General features: G+C 53.2%; 1 protein-coding gene across 8 annotated transcripts in view; it reads left to right on the top strand.

Annotated features, from left to right (window-relative positions):
- The window catches only part of FBLN2 (fibulin 2), a 74,879-nt gene that overhangs the window by 34,582 nt on the left and 22,604 nt on the right, over positions 1–17,693 (top strand). For 7 of the 8 annotated variants that reach the window (XM_073787763.1, XM_073787762.1, XM_033865500.2 and 4 more), the window contains exon 3: positions 17,298–17,409. In XM_073787763.1, coding sequence (XP_073643864.1) covers positions 17,298–17,409 — 112 coding nt within the window. Of the gene's footprint in view, positions 1–2,649; positions 3,155–17,297; positions 17,410–17,693 lie in introns of those variants that run through there. The other variant, XM_073787766.1, reaches the window with a different exon arrangement.

The following is a 17,693-nucleotide window of genomic DNA, read 5'->3' as shown; positions in this document are numbered from 1 at the left end:
GCTTTCTCCACGTTGGGCTGCCTGCCTGTCAGGAGGCCAGCCCGGGGTCGAGGGCTCCTCTTTTTTTTTTTTTTTTTTTTTTTTGCGGTACGCGGGCCTCTCACTGTCGTGGCCCCTCCCGTTGCGGAGCACAGGCTCCGGACGCGCAGGCTCAGCGGCCATGGCTCACGGGCGCAGCCGCTCTGCGGCATGTGGGATCTTCCCGGACAGGGGCACGAACCCGTGTCCCCTGCATCGGCAGGCGGACTGTCAACCACTGCGCCACCAGGGAAGCCCCGAGGGCTCCTCTTGATGGGCATCGCCGGGGACGTGGGAAAGGCAGGGAGGAGGATGGGGGGGTCAGACAGTGAAGCTACCCCCGGCCCCGGCCGGTGCCTCATCTCAGTCCCCACACGACCTTACCATGAGTCCCTTCCCCTGCCCAGGGGACATGGGCCCACAGGCCAGCCGCGAGTAAGTGGTGGGCCCAGCTCTGGATCCAGGTCCTTCGGTGCTTCAGGCGTCTCTGGCCTGGTCCAAGGCTCCCCCAGGGGGAGGCTGCTCTGCCCCTCACTCTCTGTGAGACTTTTAGGCAAATCACTTCACTGCCCCGGGCCTCAGTTTTCTCATCTGTAAAGTGGGCTTACCGAGGGCTCCCTCCTAGAGCGTGTTCTCACTGGGAGAAAGCTGGTGTCGGGCCTCAGGTGCTGGGGTCTGCCGCGTAGCAGGGCTCCACTTACACTGGTGTCCTGGTCGCTGAGGTTTCAGCCCTGGGGGCTGTGCCAGGAGGGCGGCGGCCTCTGAGCTCCGGCTTGCTTCCCATTCACGTGCCGAGCGGCTCTCCCGAGGCTGAGCCAAGTCGCCCCACCCCAGCCTCCTGCACCCTGAGCCTTCTGGAATCCCGGGTGCCTCCGTGAACTGGAGGTCAGAAGTCTGGGCTGTGACCTTCCCTGGGGGGCGGTCAACGTCGTCTGCCTGACAGCACCTTGTCCGCGCCGGGCCAGGGGCTGTGTGGCCTCGGGGTCCCTTGTCCTGCAGCAAATGGAGCTTTTAGGAGGAACTTCCGTCTAGCCGAGGTCAGCTTTGCGTGGACTGGGGCTCTGCTGGGCCCTCCTTGTGTACTCCGGGGTCTCCGTACAGGGAAAGCGGGCTTGGGGCCGAGAAGTGCTGGGGGTGAACCAGCTTGGTCCTCAGAGGGTGAAGCCGTGGGTGTGAACTCTGCCTCTGCTGCCCTGGCCGTGTGACCTCAGGTGATGGACTCACGCTCTCTGAGCCTCAGTGTCTGCAAGATGGAAGAGTAATCTCTATCCCCCCAGGATTACTGACAGGGGTAGGGAGAGGACGTCAGCTGGCTCAGAGCAGCTGCTGTGGCTGTGAGCCCCTTCCTTTCCCTGCCCGAGGGCCCTGCACTCTGGGTGGTGGGGCACGGATTTGTTTTCGCTTAAGTGAACAGATGTGGGTCTTTTCTGGTGGCCAGGAGTTGTCCCGCTGTTGAAAAGGCAAAGGGGCCAGGTCTCGTGTGGTGGGGTTGAGGGTGTTCAACTGCTCACTGGCTGCTCCCACCCCGCCGGTCACTCCGTCTGCCTCCAGGTGTGCAGGGGGTGCTGCCCCTCCACTATTTCGTCCCTGCCCTGCGCCTTTGTTCCAGCGTCTGCCCACGGAGTCAGCCCCCTCCTGAGGTCTCGCCTTCAGCGGCACAGCCTAGCTGCGGGGCTGACGTCCCAGAAATGGGGAGGGTCTCCTCCTTCACCCTCGCAGGGGCAGCGTTTATCACGTGGCTGTGGGCATCCCGGACGTGAATCGATCGGTGCGTCAAAGCCTCGTGACACCCATGTGCGGGGGGACGGTCATTACGCCCATTTCAGAGCTGAGGTGACTGAGGCACAGGGAGGTAACTGAGGGCAGCGAAGCAGATGTTTGTCGACCACTGACTCTCGGCCTTTGCCCCAGCACCTCCCAGGGTTTGCCCAGCTGCCTGGCACGAGTAGGTATTTTCCTGTTGTCAGCAGATCGAGGCTCCAGGGCTGCCCTGTGTCCCCAGCCCAGGAGGGGCAAAACAGGGCCCAGGGCAGGGCTGGCAGGCCCCCAGCCCCAGAGTCTGAGATTCTGGGGTTCTCTGGGGTCCATATGGTGGAGGGAAGGGGGAGCAGAACGAGCCAGTCTGGCTGGGGGGAGCCTGCCTGCCTGGGCCCAGTGCTCCCAGAAGCTGACGGGGTGGGCGGGGAGAGAAGGAGACAAGCTGTCTTGTCTCCCTTGCAGCCCCCCACTCCCTGCCCCACTTGAGTTCTCGTTCATGACAGTTCATGGGCCCCGTGCTCTGGGCCAGACTGTATCGGGTGCTGGGGGTGCAGTGGGAACCAGAACGGTGGAGACCTCCCCGCCCAGCACACTCCTGCCCGGGGTGGGGGTGCCTGCTGTGACGCGCAGGCCTGGGACGGACGCGATGAGGGAGCAAAGCCAGGTGCCCCCGGTGAGGCAGTTGGTGGAGGGGAGCCGCTGGTCGTGGGGATGAGGATGCAGCTGCAGCCGCTCCCGGGCTCCAGTTGTCGCCCTGGAGTTGGGGGCCCAGCGTGGCCCATCACTTTAAGTTTTCTGAAAGAAGCCTAGGATCTGGAATTTTATATAAAACCTCCCCGTTTGTAAATGTTGGCAACTAATTCACGTATATCAAAGCCTCAGTAAAGCATGAAGTGGGCACCGGTTTGCTGCCAGTTTAGACTCACGGAGCGCCAGCTGCTTCTTGTTATACGTCTGGGTCGCAGACGCCCAGAGGCAGGCAGGGGGTTGGCAGAGACTCACAGCGAGCTCCGAGGGTGGGGTCCCCGAAGTTCCGGCTCCCAGGCCAGTGTGCTCCCCCCCAGACCTCCCTGCCCAGCAGAGTCAAAGCCCAGGAAACAGGTGGCACATGCTCAAAGCCCCTGGAGAGAGTCACAGAGGGGACTGCAGGGTGAGGGCACAGCAGCGGTGGGAGCTGTCACCCCAGGCCCAGAGGGGAGCTGTGGCCTTACACAGAGGTGGCCATGCCTGAGTGGGGGCCAGGCTCCATCAGCAGTGGGCAGGGTGGAAGGTGAATCTGGGACGGCAGGTTTGGTGGCTGCGGAGGCACCGGGATCTACAGGACTCCACCTCCCAGGCCCAGGTGCGGCAGCGTGCTTCCTGAGATGGGCGACCCCAGGTCAGTGGGTGAGGGCGGCTTATGGTCAATCCCATCCTGGAAGTGTCGGAGCCACTCGCTGACCCCCAGGGGAGGGGAGGTGCCTTAGGAAGAGGTCCGGGCCGGAGGAGGAAAATGATCGGCCAGGCTTCTGTTTTTCCCCCCCTGGGTTGGCCTCACTTGGCAGGTGGGCAGCGGGGGGGTGGTGGGTGATCACCTGGGAAGGTCTCGCTATTCCTTGTCTGCCATTGCATGGCCCCTGAAGCCCGGATGCAGGAACAGAGAGGCCGAGGGTGTTGCCTGAGATGGCTCAGCCAGTGGGAAGCAGAGCAGGGTTCTGGCTTCCTAGCTCTGCTTCCACCTACACCCAGTTTAGGGTCTTCAGTGTGGGGGGGTCTCCTGGGCCCCTTGATTGGGGCTCATTGCTTCACTTTGAATATTCACCAGCCACTCTGCAGGCTGCAGGGGGAGTGGGACAAAGGATGGAGATATTTGGGGTGGGGAGGGGAAGAGGTCTGGTCAAGGTCTAGTTGGGGCTGTGGCCCAGGTATGTGGCTTAAGAGAAATGGAAAGTTGCTGCGTGGGGTCCCTGGGAATTTGGGCTAGAAGAGCCCCAACCTGGCCGCATGGCATCCCACTTGGGAACGCTAGGAGCCTGAGGTCACAGACTTGCCGCCCCCAGACCCCTGGCCAGTACAGCCCTCCCACCCAACCCCCCGCCTCATCTGATGCCTGACCCCAGTGTGCCCACTGCCTGTTCCGCAGGCAGGATTTCCATGTTGCCACCGCCCGGCCCAGTGATACCACCTGGGGCTTCGCAGGAAGCCACACTGGTGACCTGCTTCCTGTTTGCCTCTAAGAGGAGAAAAAAAACACGTCCAGTTTCTTTTTTTTTTTTTTGCGGTACGTGGGCCTCTCACTGTTGTGGCCTCTTCCGTTGCGGAGCACAGGTACCGGACGCGCAGGCTCAGCGGCCATGGCTCATGGGCCCAGCCGCTCCGCAGCATGTGGGATCCTCCCGGACCGGGGCACGAACCCACGTCCCCTGCATTGGCAGGAGGACTCTCAACCACTGCGCCACCAGGGAAGCCCGATGTCCAGTTTTTTATGTGATATTTTCAACTTTTGTATTTTTTTAACCAATCACTTTCATTAAGGTGGGAAATAAGGTTATGTTTACATTTCTCTTATAGTAAATACTGGCCCGGGAAAACCAAAATTGCCTTAAAGTTAAACATCATCTCTTATTAAACTGTGTGCATGTACGATGCACTGGTAATTAAATTAAACTATCTGGAAAGAACAGTTAAGTAGAATTAAGTCATTTACAAGATTCATGTATGAAACAAAGCGCTATCCCAAGAAGCGAAATGCCATCAGACTCTGGTTTGAGCCGTAGCATAGTCGGGGGTGGCCGCGGTTTCTTCAACTAATAATGAAAGGGAGGAAATTCGCAGTTCTTTTTGAGGAGGAACAGAATGCGTCCCAAGTGTCTTGGTGAAGTTCTGGAAGTCCACACGTTTGGTTTGTGTGAAGTGTGAGTTACATTGGAAGGCTGTGCTGGGTGGGGCTGGGGGTCTGCGGAGGCCTGGGGAGCACAGCAGGGGGTGGACATGACTGGTGGCGGAGTGAGCCTGGCGGAGGGAGGGACAGCTCTCCTTTTAGGTGAAGGCCCGCCTGATGGGCATCCAGCCTCGGTCACACGCTCTGTGCTAGAAGGATGCTTGCAATGGTGTGATTCTAGACTGATCTCCCGGTGACTCGTTCATTCTTAGGATGTGAGCTGTCCACTCCTGTGTCCAAGTACTTGAATCTCTTTATTCTGTCCTTGTGCTGGGGAAGTTATTTTCTAAGAAAATGAGGCTGGTCCCATTCAGTTTTTCAGCATTTGCCTGCGGGTTCCATGTGGCCGGTGACTCTTTCTGGGGTGCATCCTCTAACCCAGATGCCAGGGCCGCATAGTCCTCTTGAACAGAGCTGAGCTTGTCGCAAGTCTTGGCGCTGCTCCGCATCAGGGCAGCCTGTTTGTGTACAAGCGGCTTTTCTCATTGATTGTGAAAGTACCAACAGACGTAGCCCATTAAAATGCCCATGACAGACGCACACCCCCTGCTCCCTGGGAGGCCATGGAGGGAGGGTAGGGCCTGTGCATGGGTGATCCAACCCTCACCACCCCACCTCCCAAAGCTTCCCGGGGACCAGCCTGAAGCCAAGCACCGTGGGGCCTCAGGGCTCCTCCACATGAGCAAAGCCCGCCGTCGAGTCCTCTCGTAACTGCGGCTTCACCAGCCGCAGCGCACCAGCATCCCAGAGTCCCACCTGGGACCCCAGCCGCCACCTGGCAGCTGGGACAGACCCTCTAAGGGCAGGGGGCTCAGGGAAGAAGTCTCAGCCCCGTAACGGTCCAGTGCTTGCTCTTCTTTCTCTGTGGTTTGAGATACAGCGTGTGCGCGGGCATGTGCGCACGTGTGCGTGATGGAAACATTTCAGCCTTGACACGGTGTGTCGCAACGGAGAAATAAAGACATCTCCTGTATTACTGCATACTGTGATCCTACACCTGCCACAGTTGCCAGTTCCCTTGTGGCATGTTTGTATTCTCCACTTGCCCGCAAAGTGTAACGTATAGCCCGTTTAGTAAAGTAATATTTTATCAGGGGTGGTGAGATCTTTTTTGGTTCCTATTTGGTTGTTTTTTCTCTTGAATTTCCTTCTATTGGAAAGTATTTATTAAAGTATACTATAGATACTCTTGAGTATCTTTCAATCTAGATTAATATAACAGTCCTCCCTTAAATTTTTTTTTATATCTGATTATGTAGTTTTATAAAGTATTATGTATGTAAAGCACACGCTTCTTCCTAAAATAGCTCAGTGGGTTCCAGGAAGCTCCACTCAAGTCAAGATACAAAACATCTCAAGCACTCCAGAATTTTCCTGGTGTCCCTTCTCAGCCAATTCTACTCTCCCTCCCCCCACTGCCCCCCACCCCTCACGGAAACCACGAGGCTGACTTTTATCACCATCAGTGACTCCTGCCTATTCTTGAATTTATTTTGTGTAGTGGGAACCATATGGTGTGATTTTGCTTGCGTTTAACTTCCTTAGCTCAAGATCCTGTATTTGAGACTCATCCAGACTTTTGCGTGTAGCAGTAATTCACTTAAAAAAGTTGCTCTTCATTTTTCCATTGTAGGAATAAATCATGGTTTATTGATCTGTCCTAGTGTGGCTGGAGGTTTGGTCTGTTTCCAGTGTGGGGCTGTGATTAATACAGGGGCTGTGGACATCCTGTGTGAATTTGTCGGGTATTTACCAGGAGTGGAATTGCCGTATTGGAGGGTTTGGCAGCTTTAGCTGACGCTGCCGAACGGTTTTCCGAAGCCTCACCAGTTTCCGTCCCCGCCAGCCATGAGTGGAAGTCTTTGCCGACACTGGATGTGGTCTCTTTTTCACTGTCGCCAACCTGATGGCTGTGCAGTGGGATCTCACTGTGGTTTTAATTTTCATTCCCTCATAACTTACTACGTTGAACACGCTCTCATGTTACTGTTGGGATTCTGTCGTTCTTTGCCCGTTTCTAAATCAGGTTTCTCTGTCTTGCCGATTTCTAGGAGTTCTTGATAGATTCTGAGGATGCGTCTTTTGTTGGATCACAAGTGCCGTGTCTCGCTCTCTGGCGTTTCTTTCCACTCTCGTGAGGACGTTTCCTGATGAGCACCTTTTGCACATGCTGTCTTCTGAGGAACGCAGATTCCGAGGTTTAAGGAAATACAATTTACTGATCTTTACTTTTCTGTTATTGTATTTTGTGTCCTTTTCAAGAAATCTTTGTCTACCCCAGAGTCATGAAGATATTTTCCTGTGTTACAGTCTAGACATTTTAACTTGTTTCACCTTTCGCATTAGATCACATTTAGGTTTGTTTCTCTGGACGGTGTGAGTAGGAGTCAGAGCCCATTCTTTTTTCAGGGGATGTTCAATTGCCCCCATGCTGGGTGTGGTAAAGACCTTCTTCCCCCACTGCACTGTTACCTTAGTCAGGAACCAAGGGCAGATGAGTAGGTCTTTTCTGCCCTCTCTGTTCTGTTCTGTTGTCAAGCTGTCTTTGCACACTGCCTCGATTTACTAGAGTCCTCCAGTCATTTTTGATATCTGGTCATGTGGCTGCCCCTGGCTGGGGCATGTGATCTGGGCTGCTGCCTGCTCACCTGTAAAACCGTCGTGGGGATAGGACCCTCTTCCTACAGCTGGAGGGAAGGTGCCGTGGCTGCAGGTTGGGGCCCGCCAGGCGGCTCGGCCAGGCCAGAGGTCCAGCTAGTCAGCCAGGGTGGCCCAGCGCCTCCCAGACCGGGCTGGGGTGGTGAGCAGGTGGGTGGGATGCTGACCTGGGCGGGGGGAGGGAGCCAGTCAACACCCCTACGAGGAAGCTAGGCTGGGGGAGGTGCTGCAAAGGGCAGGGGCGGCTGGGGGCTGTCCTGCCTCAGGTGATGGATGAAGGCATCTCTAAGGGGCTAGGTTGGGTGGGCCCAGCAGGTGGGCTCAGCCCAGCAGCTCCTGCTGGCTCTCAGCCGTTGTGTCTGGGGTCCCGGGGCAGGACGGCAACGCTCAGGATCCTTCTTGTTTGTCCATCTTCTAGTCATTGTAAAAGGACTCCCGGCACCACCAGGGCCTGCGGGTGACAACCCTGCCGCCGCCCCCCTGCCCGCCCCCCCCCCGCAGTACAGAACATCAGAGCTGCAGCATTCCCTGGGTGTTTGCTCAGGCCCCACAAACATCCTGTCCAAACAGGGTGCTGGTGGAGGTGGCCGCTCATCACCCCCAGGTGTAGTGTTTTTTGCAGCATTTCCGAAGCCACCATTCTTTTGGGCTCTGATGTCCGGGAGAGGGGACTGTCTAGAGGGGTCATGACCTCCAGGTCGGATTGTTCTGGGCACCCACTGCCTGTGATCAAAGGAGGTTAGGTTCCCTGGAATCTCAGGATCTTTTTACGACAGCATGTTTCTTGAATAGGTAATACCTGCCCACGGGAAGGAAAACACATAAAAGATACAAAAGAGGTAAACAGTGGATGTCAGCTTGCTCCCTCCCTCCCCAGGGCCCGGTCCCTCCCTGAGACACCCGCTGCTACCCGTTTCTGGGACCTCCTTCCAGAAATCCTCCACGTGTGTCCACGTGTTACTTTAAAAAAGACCAACGGTGACTTATTATACATACTGTTCAGCATTGAGCCTGTCTTCTTCATTCTTTGTGATATATTTGGAAACTGTTCCACAGAAGTGAGTGAAGATCTAACACGTTCTTTTTAACACTTGCGTGAGATTGGGCGGATGTAACACCAATCATTTCATCACTGCCCTGTCGATGGGGGTTGGTTGTTTCTGGATCTTTGCTGTCACAAATTCGGACGCAGCCAGGATCCGTGACTTACGTGTTTGTGCCCACGGCACGTCTGTCAGCCATTAGATTTCTAGAAGGGGAAGTGCTGGGTCACTTTTTTGTGTTTACACTTCAATGCATTATTTTCTCTTTATTGTGGTAAAATACACATAACATAGATTTGGCCATTTTAACTGTTTTTAAGTGTACTGATCCGTGGCGTTAAGAACATTCACGCTGTTGTGCAGCCATCACCACCATCATCTCCAGAACTTTCTCATCTTCCCAAAAGTGAAGCTCTGGCCCCTTTAAACACTAACTCCCCATCCCCCGTCCCTGGCCCTGGTAACCTCTATTTTGCTTTCTGTCTCTGGGAATTGGCCTATTCTAGGGCCCTTGTATAAGTAGAATCATATAATAGTTGTCCTTTTGTGTCTGGCTTGTATCACCTTTTTTTTTTTTTTTTTGCGGTACGCGGGCCTCTCACTGTCGTGGCCCCTCCCGTTGCGGAGCACAGGCTCCGGACGCGCAGGCTCAGCGGCCACGGCTCACAGGCCCAGCCGCTCCGTGGCATGTGGGATCTTCCCGGACCGGGGCACGAACCCGCGTCCCCTGCATCGGCAGGCGGACTCTCAACCACTGTGCCACCAGGGAAGACCTGGGTCACATTTTTAAAAGGCTGTTTGCCTCTTTAGTCTTAGAATTTTCTAATCCTACTACGTTTTCCGGTAATATTTTTGTCATGGAGTATTTGTGACTAGAAGAGCGTAAGGGACTGTCTCAACAGTTAAGGAAGGGCACCCCCCAAGGCACCAGCCCTGGGGACAGAAGCCATGGCTGCCCTGACCTCCTCCCTGGTTACCACTGTCCTGGCTTCCGTGAGCACGAGTTCTTACCACCTCAACAGGTGTTTTGCTTTTCTCTGGGTTTGAACTTCACATGAAAGGCAGTGCACAGTGTCCTTCTGTGACTGCTTCTCCCCTGGGGCCGTGTCCCCGTGATTCGCCGTGTGGTCACCGCGCGCCCATTTGCACGGCCTGGTCATGTCCTAGTGGCCACCTTTTCCTGTCCTTGGGCGCTCCGGTTATTTCCAGTTTGGAGCTACTGCTTGTGGGTCCCCAGGTGGAGACCATGGGTGCCCGTTTCTCCTGGGCGTGGACCTGGGGGTGAAATCACCACGTCATCGGGTTTGTGTGTCTCCGCTTTCCTGGATGATGGTAGATCATCTTCCAAAGTGGATTTATCCTCCCTCCGCTCCTCAGGGGTGTCAGAGGTGGGACTCCTGCCAGAGTCAAGGTCGTGCTGTCTGGCTGGTGGGGCCTGGTGTCCTGACTCTGAGGGGCAGCCCGTGGGGATGCATCTGGGAGCCAGGCTGATCCCGGCCCGGGTCAGCCACGAGGCTGGTGAGAGCCTGCCAGCCAGCCTGCAGCTGTCACAGTGGGAGGTGGCCTTCACCTCTCTGGCCACGGTGCTCGTGCCTAACCGGCAGGCAAGGAAGGCCATGCTCCCTCTGGGCCGAGCGCAGGCAAAGTGAACAGAAATGGGGGAGTCCATGAAAACCCAGAGCAGAGCAGGGAGGGGTTGCTGGACGCCGCTCCTGCCTCTTCTGGAGGGATTACCGTCCTGTCCATCCTTTTATCAGCCTGTCCCTCTGTAATTAAGTAATTAACTGAAGAGTGCCAGGGGTGGGGAGGTACTGCCTACTGAGCTCCCGTCCTCTTGTCCTTTGCCAGACACTGGCTTCTCCCCTCCCCACTTTGTGAAATGCGGGCAGGAGGGGTGATTTGCCCATTTCACCGGCAAGGGCACAGAGGCTTGAGGGTGAGTGACTTGGCTACGTCCCCCAGGCAGGGAGGGGTGCCCTGGCTGAACACCAGTGCTCACGGTGATGGGTCAGACACGCCCAGGCTCACCTCTGAGACTCGGTAGAAACTGCTGTGTGGAGGTGATGTGTGTGCGTGTAAAGTTCTTCTCCCTCCTTTTCCTGAGTCTGTGCCATTGGGCTGTGTATCTTAAACCCTTAGATCGCTATTTATACATCTGGGAGATCAAGGTAATTGACCGATTTCACGTTGTCAAGGTGAGCTTTGCATGAGATGGTATACACCACGGGCCTGGGGTGTGCTCCACCCAGCCCCAGGGTTTATCAAGTACTAGGTCTGTGCCGGGCACTGGGGACCCTGAAATGACTGCGAACCGTTCTTGGCCCCTGAGACCCTGTCCCTCTGCTGTCTGAGGCTGGCATGTCCCTGGCAGTGACGTTGTATATGTACCAAGTGCTGCTGTGAATGAGGCTGGACGAGGGGCTGTTTGTTCTGCCCGGGACGGAGGTGGGTGCTGGCGGGACCACAGAGGATGGAGAGGCAGGGAGTGGTGTGCAGGCTGGCTTGTTAAGGCTGGGTAGTTGGGCAGGGTAGAGGAAGGGCGTTCCCAGCTTGGCGCGGCACGTGCAAAGATACGGTGCACAGAGAAGCCTGCTAGCTGGTGGAATAAGTGCTGAGACGTGAGTCTGGGCTGTGCTGTGAGGGCCCCGATTGTCGCTCCAGGCAGGGGTGCTTTATCCTGCAGGGCAGTGGCCTTCCAGTGGGGTCCGTGGGCCTCAGGGATCCCCGAGATGACTCTGAGCTGGCGAAGGCCAGGGCATTATGAGCAAAACTAAGTAGGGTGCTGCAACGAGGGTTGGGGTGCAGGTTAGTTTAGATTCAGAAGTCAGGGACATCCTGCCTGAGGAGATGAGAGCCCCAAACAAGGGTAGCCCTGTAGAGAGTGGGGGTCGGGCAGGGCTCAGGAAAAGGGCAGAGGATTCCAGGCAGAAAGTACAGTGCGTGCAAAGGCCCTGGGGCAGGAAGAGCCTGAGGGGTTCAAGTGGAGAGAGTGAGTGAGAAAGGAGACGCGGTGGGGAGGTCGCAGGGCCATACCAGGTAGGTCTTGGTAAAGAAAGGGGGGACTCTGGGGGGCTGTAGGCCGTGGAGAGACACAGTCTGATTCATACTTGTCAATGGTCATTCTGACGCCATCTGGAAGATGGACCAGAGGAGGACACAGGGCAGCAGGGTACCTCTCGGGCCCAAGAGATGGTGGCAGAGTGAGGGGTGAGGTGGTGACAGGGGTGACTTTGGAGGTGGCCCTGCAGGTGACGGATGGGAGGAGGGAGGTGAGGAGGAAGGAACGGGCCCAGGAGGGTCCTGAGGTTGGCACAGGGAAGACCATGGGAGAGGTGGTCCGGGCACAATCGGCTGCTGAACAGATTCAGGCCGTGGGATTGCCGGGGATGCCCGGTGGTGGTCGCTTAGCCAGCTGTGTGTTTGCAGGAGACGGACATGAAGGAGGGCGGCCAGGTGAGGTCAGCCAGGCTGGGGCGTGGACGGGAGAAGAGGCCCTGGGGCTCAAACTCTGAGGGGTTAGAGAGAGACAGAGGCTGGGGCCTCGGAGGGGGTGGTCAGGGAGGGGGCCTCGGGGTGGGCCTCTGGACGAGCAGCAGGGGTACACACCTTGTGGGCTTTGCCCGGCCCCCTCTCGCACGCCTTGGACGGTACTGGGCAGCGCCGCCCTTGGCCCCTGTGTTGATTCCCACTCCCGCTCCAAGTGGGTGGCCTCCCCAGCATAAGGGGTCACGCCCCTGAGTTCCTTTGTTTGGAAAGAGGGGAAACCAGGATGGGAAAGGCCAGGAGAGAATGGAGGGCAGGCCGCCAAGCGCAGGCTGAAACCTGCATCTGCTCGGGAGGGGCAGGAAGGGAGCCCCATTCAGTCCACAGGGAAGTAGAGCCTCCTCAGGCCGGTGCTTAGATTCTCAGAGAGGGCTTCCAGGACCGGCTGCATCAAGCTGCCCGTGCAGAGACAGGAAGCTGAGGCCGGAGAGGAGAAATGAAGGCTTGGGGCTTCTAACTCCCCGCCTGGTCTAGAGCGAGCCTAGCAGCGGTCCTCACCGTAATACCAGTGGGGATGAACGTGCCTGGACTCACGCCTGGCTCGTGGCGAGCACCAGTGCATTCCAGCCGTTACTGTTCCCCTGACAGGACACCCATCTCGTGTCATCTAGCTGAGACCCAGGGGCCTGTTGGAATCTCCTAATCTCTGTAAGGCAATCTTGGAGAAGGCTTAGGGAGAAAAAGTTCAGTCCAGTAAAAGAAAGGACGTTCTGAGCTGAGCTATGCAGAAAGGGACAAGCTGCCTGAATGGAGCGAGATCCCCACCACCAGAGGTATTCAAACAAGGTGAGACCCCCATGTGCACGGAGTGTGATGAGAGAGGATTAAGCGTGGAATGGTGGCGTCACTCTCAGGGGCCACAGAGACTCAAGTCGCAACTCTGACGTTGTAGGGGAAGAAACAGACAAATGAAAAAGTAAGCTCATAGATAAACACGAGGGTTTCACATAGTGATAAATGCTGTGTGGAGACTGGAAAGTGAGTGATGTGATCAGACTGGGGCTGTCTTTTGCCATACAGGTATTTTAGACTTTTATCTGGTCGGTTGTATTAAGGTTTTCCTTTTTGCTTGTGGATTTTATTTCTTTTTTTCCCCCAGCTTTATTGCGATGTAATTGACCTACAGTATTGTGTCAGTTTAAGGTGTACAATGTGATGCTTTGATATACACATGTGTAGTGAAATGATTATTACAATAAAGTTAGTTCACACACCTGTCACCCCACACAGTTACCATTTTCTCTTGTTCTTGTTTGTGGCGAGAGCATTTAAGACCTACTCTCGTTGGAACTCTCAAGTTGTTAGCCGTAAGCACTGTGCGGTGCGTTAGATCCAGAACTTACTCGTCTTGTGACTGGAAGTGTGTGCCCTTTGACCAACATGGGTCCGTTCCTCCAGCCTGCTCTCCCCCAGTTCTTGGCAGACGTTCTCCTCTGTTTCTATGAGTTTGGCTGTTTTAGATTCCACATATAAGTGATATTACAGAATTTGTCTTTCTCTGTCTGAGTTATCTCACTTAGCATAATGACCTTAAGGTCCATCCATGTTGTTGCAAAAGGCAAGATGTCCTTCCTTTTTATGGCTGAATAACATTCCGTGGTGTGTGTGTGTGTGTGTGTGTGTGTGTGTGTGTACACCACATTTTCCTTATCCGTTCATCCATTGATGGATACTTAGGTTGTTTCCGTGTCTTGGCTATCGTGAATAATTTGATGAACATGGGGAGGCAGATATCTTTTTAAGATAGTATTTTCATTTTCTTCAGATAAATACCCAGAAGTGGGATTGCTGGATCGTATGATAGTTCTAGTTTTAATTTTTTTGAGGAGCCTCCGTAACGTTTTCTATAGTGGCTGCACCAATTTACATTCCCATCAGCAGTGCACAAGGGTTCCCTTTTTCCTACATCTTCACCAACGCTTACTATCGCTTGTCTTTTTGATAGTAGCCATTCTAACAGGTGTGAGGTGATATCTCTTTGTGGTTTTGATTTACATTTCTCTGATGATTAGTGATGTTGAGCACCTTTTCACATACCTGTTGGCCATTTATGTCTTTGGGAAAATGTCTCTTTTGGTCCTTTGCCCATTTTTTAATATATATATATACATATATATATATTTTTTGCTATTGAGTTTTATGAGTTCCTTATATGTTTTGTATGTTAACCCCCTTATCAGATACATGGTTTGAAAATATTTTCTCCCATTCCGTAAATTGTCGTTTAATTTTATTGTTTCTTTTGCCGTACAGAAGCTTTTAAGTTTGATGTAGTCCCACCTGTTGATTTTTGCTTTCATTGCTTGTGTTTTTGGTATCATTACCAAAAATTTGTTGTGAAGACCAGTGTTAAGAATCTTTCCCCCTATGATTTCTTCTAGGAGTTGTATGGTTTCAGTAATTCATTTTGAGTTGATATTTGTATATGGTGTGAGACAAGAGTACAGTATCATTCTTTGGTGGATTTTATTTCTGAAGAAGTCTCTCTTTATCCTAAAATTATTTTCCTTGGTTTTCTTCTAGTATTGACTGTATAGATTTGGAATTTATTTTTGTGTGTGATGTGTGGTAGAGCCCATCATCAGATAGTCAATCCTTTCCCCATTGAGTGTGAATGCCACTCTCATTATATACTAAATTCCCATATGCACGTCATCCTGTTTCTGAATTTTATTCTGTTCCGTTGATCTCCTTATCTTTTTAATTATTAAAACTTTAAAGGGTGCTCTCTTCTTTTCTTTTTGGAAATTTTCTCAGGTATTTTTAGACATTTCCTAGTTGGGATGAATTTTAGAATCAACTTGACAAATTTCATGACTAATTATTTTGGGACTCTGGGATTCCACCTAAGCTGTAGGTTAAATAAAGGAAAATTGACATCTTTACGGTATTGAATCTTTCCATCTAGACACATGGTATATATTTCTAACAAAGTAAACTGTTATATATCTATGAGACATGTTTTTTTTTTCCTTCATGTAGATTTAATGTGTTTACATAGATTGATTTCCAGGTTTATTTCTTTTTTCAGTGGGATTTTTTTGTCTTACCTTTTCTATTTAATTGTTGCTGGTGTATAGGACAGCCACGAATTTGTGTATGTTGATTTTGTTTTTTGCCACCATATGATAATAATAAATTAGTATTCATTTAAGTACGGTGTTAATATTGATTCCTTTGGATTTTCTAGAAAGATGAACTTGTAACATCTGCAAATAATGACTGTCGTCTCTTCTTTTCTAATACTCCTGCTGCTGCTTTTTTTCTTGCTTTATTGCATCTGCTAGCCTCTCTAGGACACTGTTAAACAGTAGTGTCAGTCGGTACTTTTGTCATATTTCTGACTTCAGTGTGGTGTGTGTCTAATGTTTCACCACTGGGTGTGATGTTGCTACTTGTTTCTGGTAGACACTGGTTATCGAGAATTTTTTTTTTCCTCCTGGTGCCTCAGAACAGCCCTCAGGTTGATACTGAAGCTTATTTCCCCGTCTTTTAGAAGGAAAATTGAAACTCAGAAGCGCTCAATGACTTGAAACGCCCACTAAGCCGGTGAAGAGGATGATTCTTAGTGAGCTCTTTCTGTTCCTAGAATCTTGCAGGCAGCTGACATTTCTTGGTGCATTTCTTCCTCCTCCCTGCCAGCTTATGTGAACTGCTCAAGGACATTTAGAGATCCTTGTAGGCTTCAGCGGCTGTCCAGCTGTAGGTCCTCATAACAGAGCAGGACACTGAGTCTCTAGGGAGGAGAAATGGCTGTACATGGCAGTACTAAGGTGTGGACCCAGGTTCAGAGTTATTCTGTGACACCCTGGTGTCCTCAGCACGTATGTAGGTGTCCGAGACGGGCTTCATCTTTGAATGTCGTTTATTTTCAGACCTCGGAGGCAAACGGCTGCATTAATTGCATTCCTTATTTCCTGGTTCCTTATCATCTTAGCAAGACTCTCTTTTTTTTAATTGATGTATTTATTCCCTTTTATCTCCTTTCCCCGTTGACATTTCTCCCTCCGCTTACCCTAGGCAACCGTTCTCTTCAATCCGTGTGGGTTTCTTTTTTTTTTTGCTTTTATGTGTTCATGCGAATGTGTACTGTAATTTTGCACACGATCTTTTCAATTCACGTAATGGATCTCACTTGGCTTTTTCCTGTTTCCCCTCAGTGCTCTGTCCTTTGCTGCTCTGTGTTGCTGTGTGTACGTGTGTCCAGCTTCATGGTGTGGTGTGTACTTCTCGTCTGCCATTTCTGACATCTGTGGAGTCCTCCGTGGAGGACGTCCCCATGTTCTCTTCATACTCCTCCAGTGATGGACAGTCCAGTCTCCCTCCCACCCACTTCCATAAATCACACTGAAGTGAGCTTGTACTGGTTACATATGGGTCCGGGAAACAACTTCCCTGCAATACACACCCCGGAGCAGAACGACTGGGTCCGGGATGATGCCTGTGTTTAATTGTGTAAGAGGTGCTGGGTCTCCCTCCAGACTGGCTGCTCTAGTCGCCACTCCCACACCCCAGGGCATGAGGGTTCGCACCTGTGCCTGGCATTTATCACTCTTTCTCATTTTTCCGGTTTCATAGGTATTTTACTTTGGGGTTGGTTTTTTTCATGTTAATTTTCAGAAGGTTACTGTATTTCTCAATAGCAATTCTTTGTCAGTTTTAGAACATTCCCAAAACATCTCTTAACCTGTCAGCAGTCTGTTATATTTCTCCACAGAATTCTTTGTTATACAGAGAATTTTAATTTTGAGGTAGGAAAATTCATCCGTTTTTTAGCCTGTGGTCTGTGCCTTTGAGTTTTAAGACATTCTCCCAACCCCCGACTCCTGCCCTCCCCGGTCACAGATATTTTCCCCAGGAGCTTTCCTCGATGCTGTTGCTATTTCTTATGTCTTGTCCTGTCTTGGTGTCTTATCTGGTCCCTCGGAAGCAGAGCCTGAGCTGGGGGTTCTTGTGCACGTGGTTCATTTGGAGAAACTGCCCAGGGCGGGGGGCAGGGAAGGAGCTGGTGATGGTCCTGGCCCCACGGAGAGCTCTGGAGCGGGCGTGGCCGCACAGGGCTGTCTCCTTGGAGACGGGCTTGGCCCTTGAAGCCCCACTACTCAGTGATTGGCCATCCTCCTCCCGGCCCTCTCCCCCTGGGTGGACTTACCCTCCCAGGCAGCTCTGCAGAGAAGCCTGTGGCTGTGAGCTGCTGGTGGCAACAGGCCCAGGCAGCGGGTGAGTGAGTTCCCAGCCCAGTAATGCATGGGGATCTGGCCCGGCGGCAGCAGCACGTACTACGCCCGCTGGGCCTAGACACCTGGGAACCGGGCACCTCCTCCAGCCGGTGACTCTGCCTGTGTTACCACCCACAGTGTCCACGAAGGACCTGATCGAGACGTGCTGTGCGGCAGGGCAGCAGTGGGCCATTGACAACGATGAGTGCCTGGACATCCCCGAGAGCGGTGCTGAGAGTGATGTGTGCAGGTAGGGTGGGCGCCGGCTCCATGTCCCTGTGTCCTCCTCCCCGCCCCGGGCCCCGCACTGCCAGGTGAGCACCACTCCTCCTGCGTCCAGGTGCCCGCAGGTGGCTGGATGTGGCTGCCTGGCTGGCTGGCCGGGCTCTTTCCGGGTGTGGGGAGCCCGAGACTTGCCCCAAGAATGAACTAACAGTGCAGACTTGTCGCCGGCCTGGTGAGCACGGTCGGAAGAGCACACGTTGGGACCGCTGTCACCTGGGGACGGCCAGCTGCTTCTCTTACCAGGTGCTG

Source organism: Tursiops truncatus, chromosome 10 (assembly GCF_011762595.2).
Source record: "Tursiops truncatus isolate mTurTru1 chromosome 10, mTurTru1.mat.Y, whole genome shotgun sequence".
Taxonomy (NCBI): Eukaryota; Metazoa; Chordata; class Mammalia; order Artiodactyla; family Delphinidae; genus Tursiops; species Tursiops truncatus.
The sequence above is the reverse complement of the archived record's forward strand: the minus strand, read 5'-3'. Positions and strand labels throughout refer to the sequence as shown.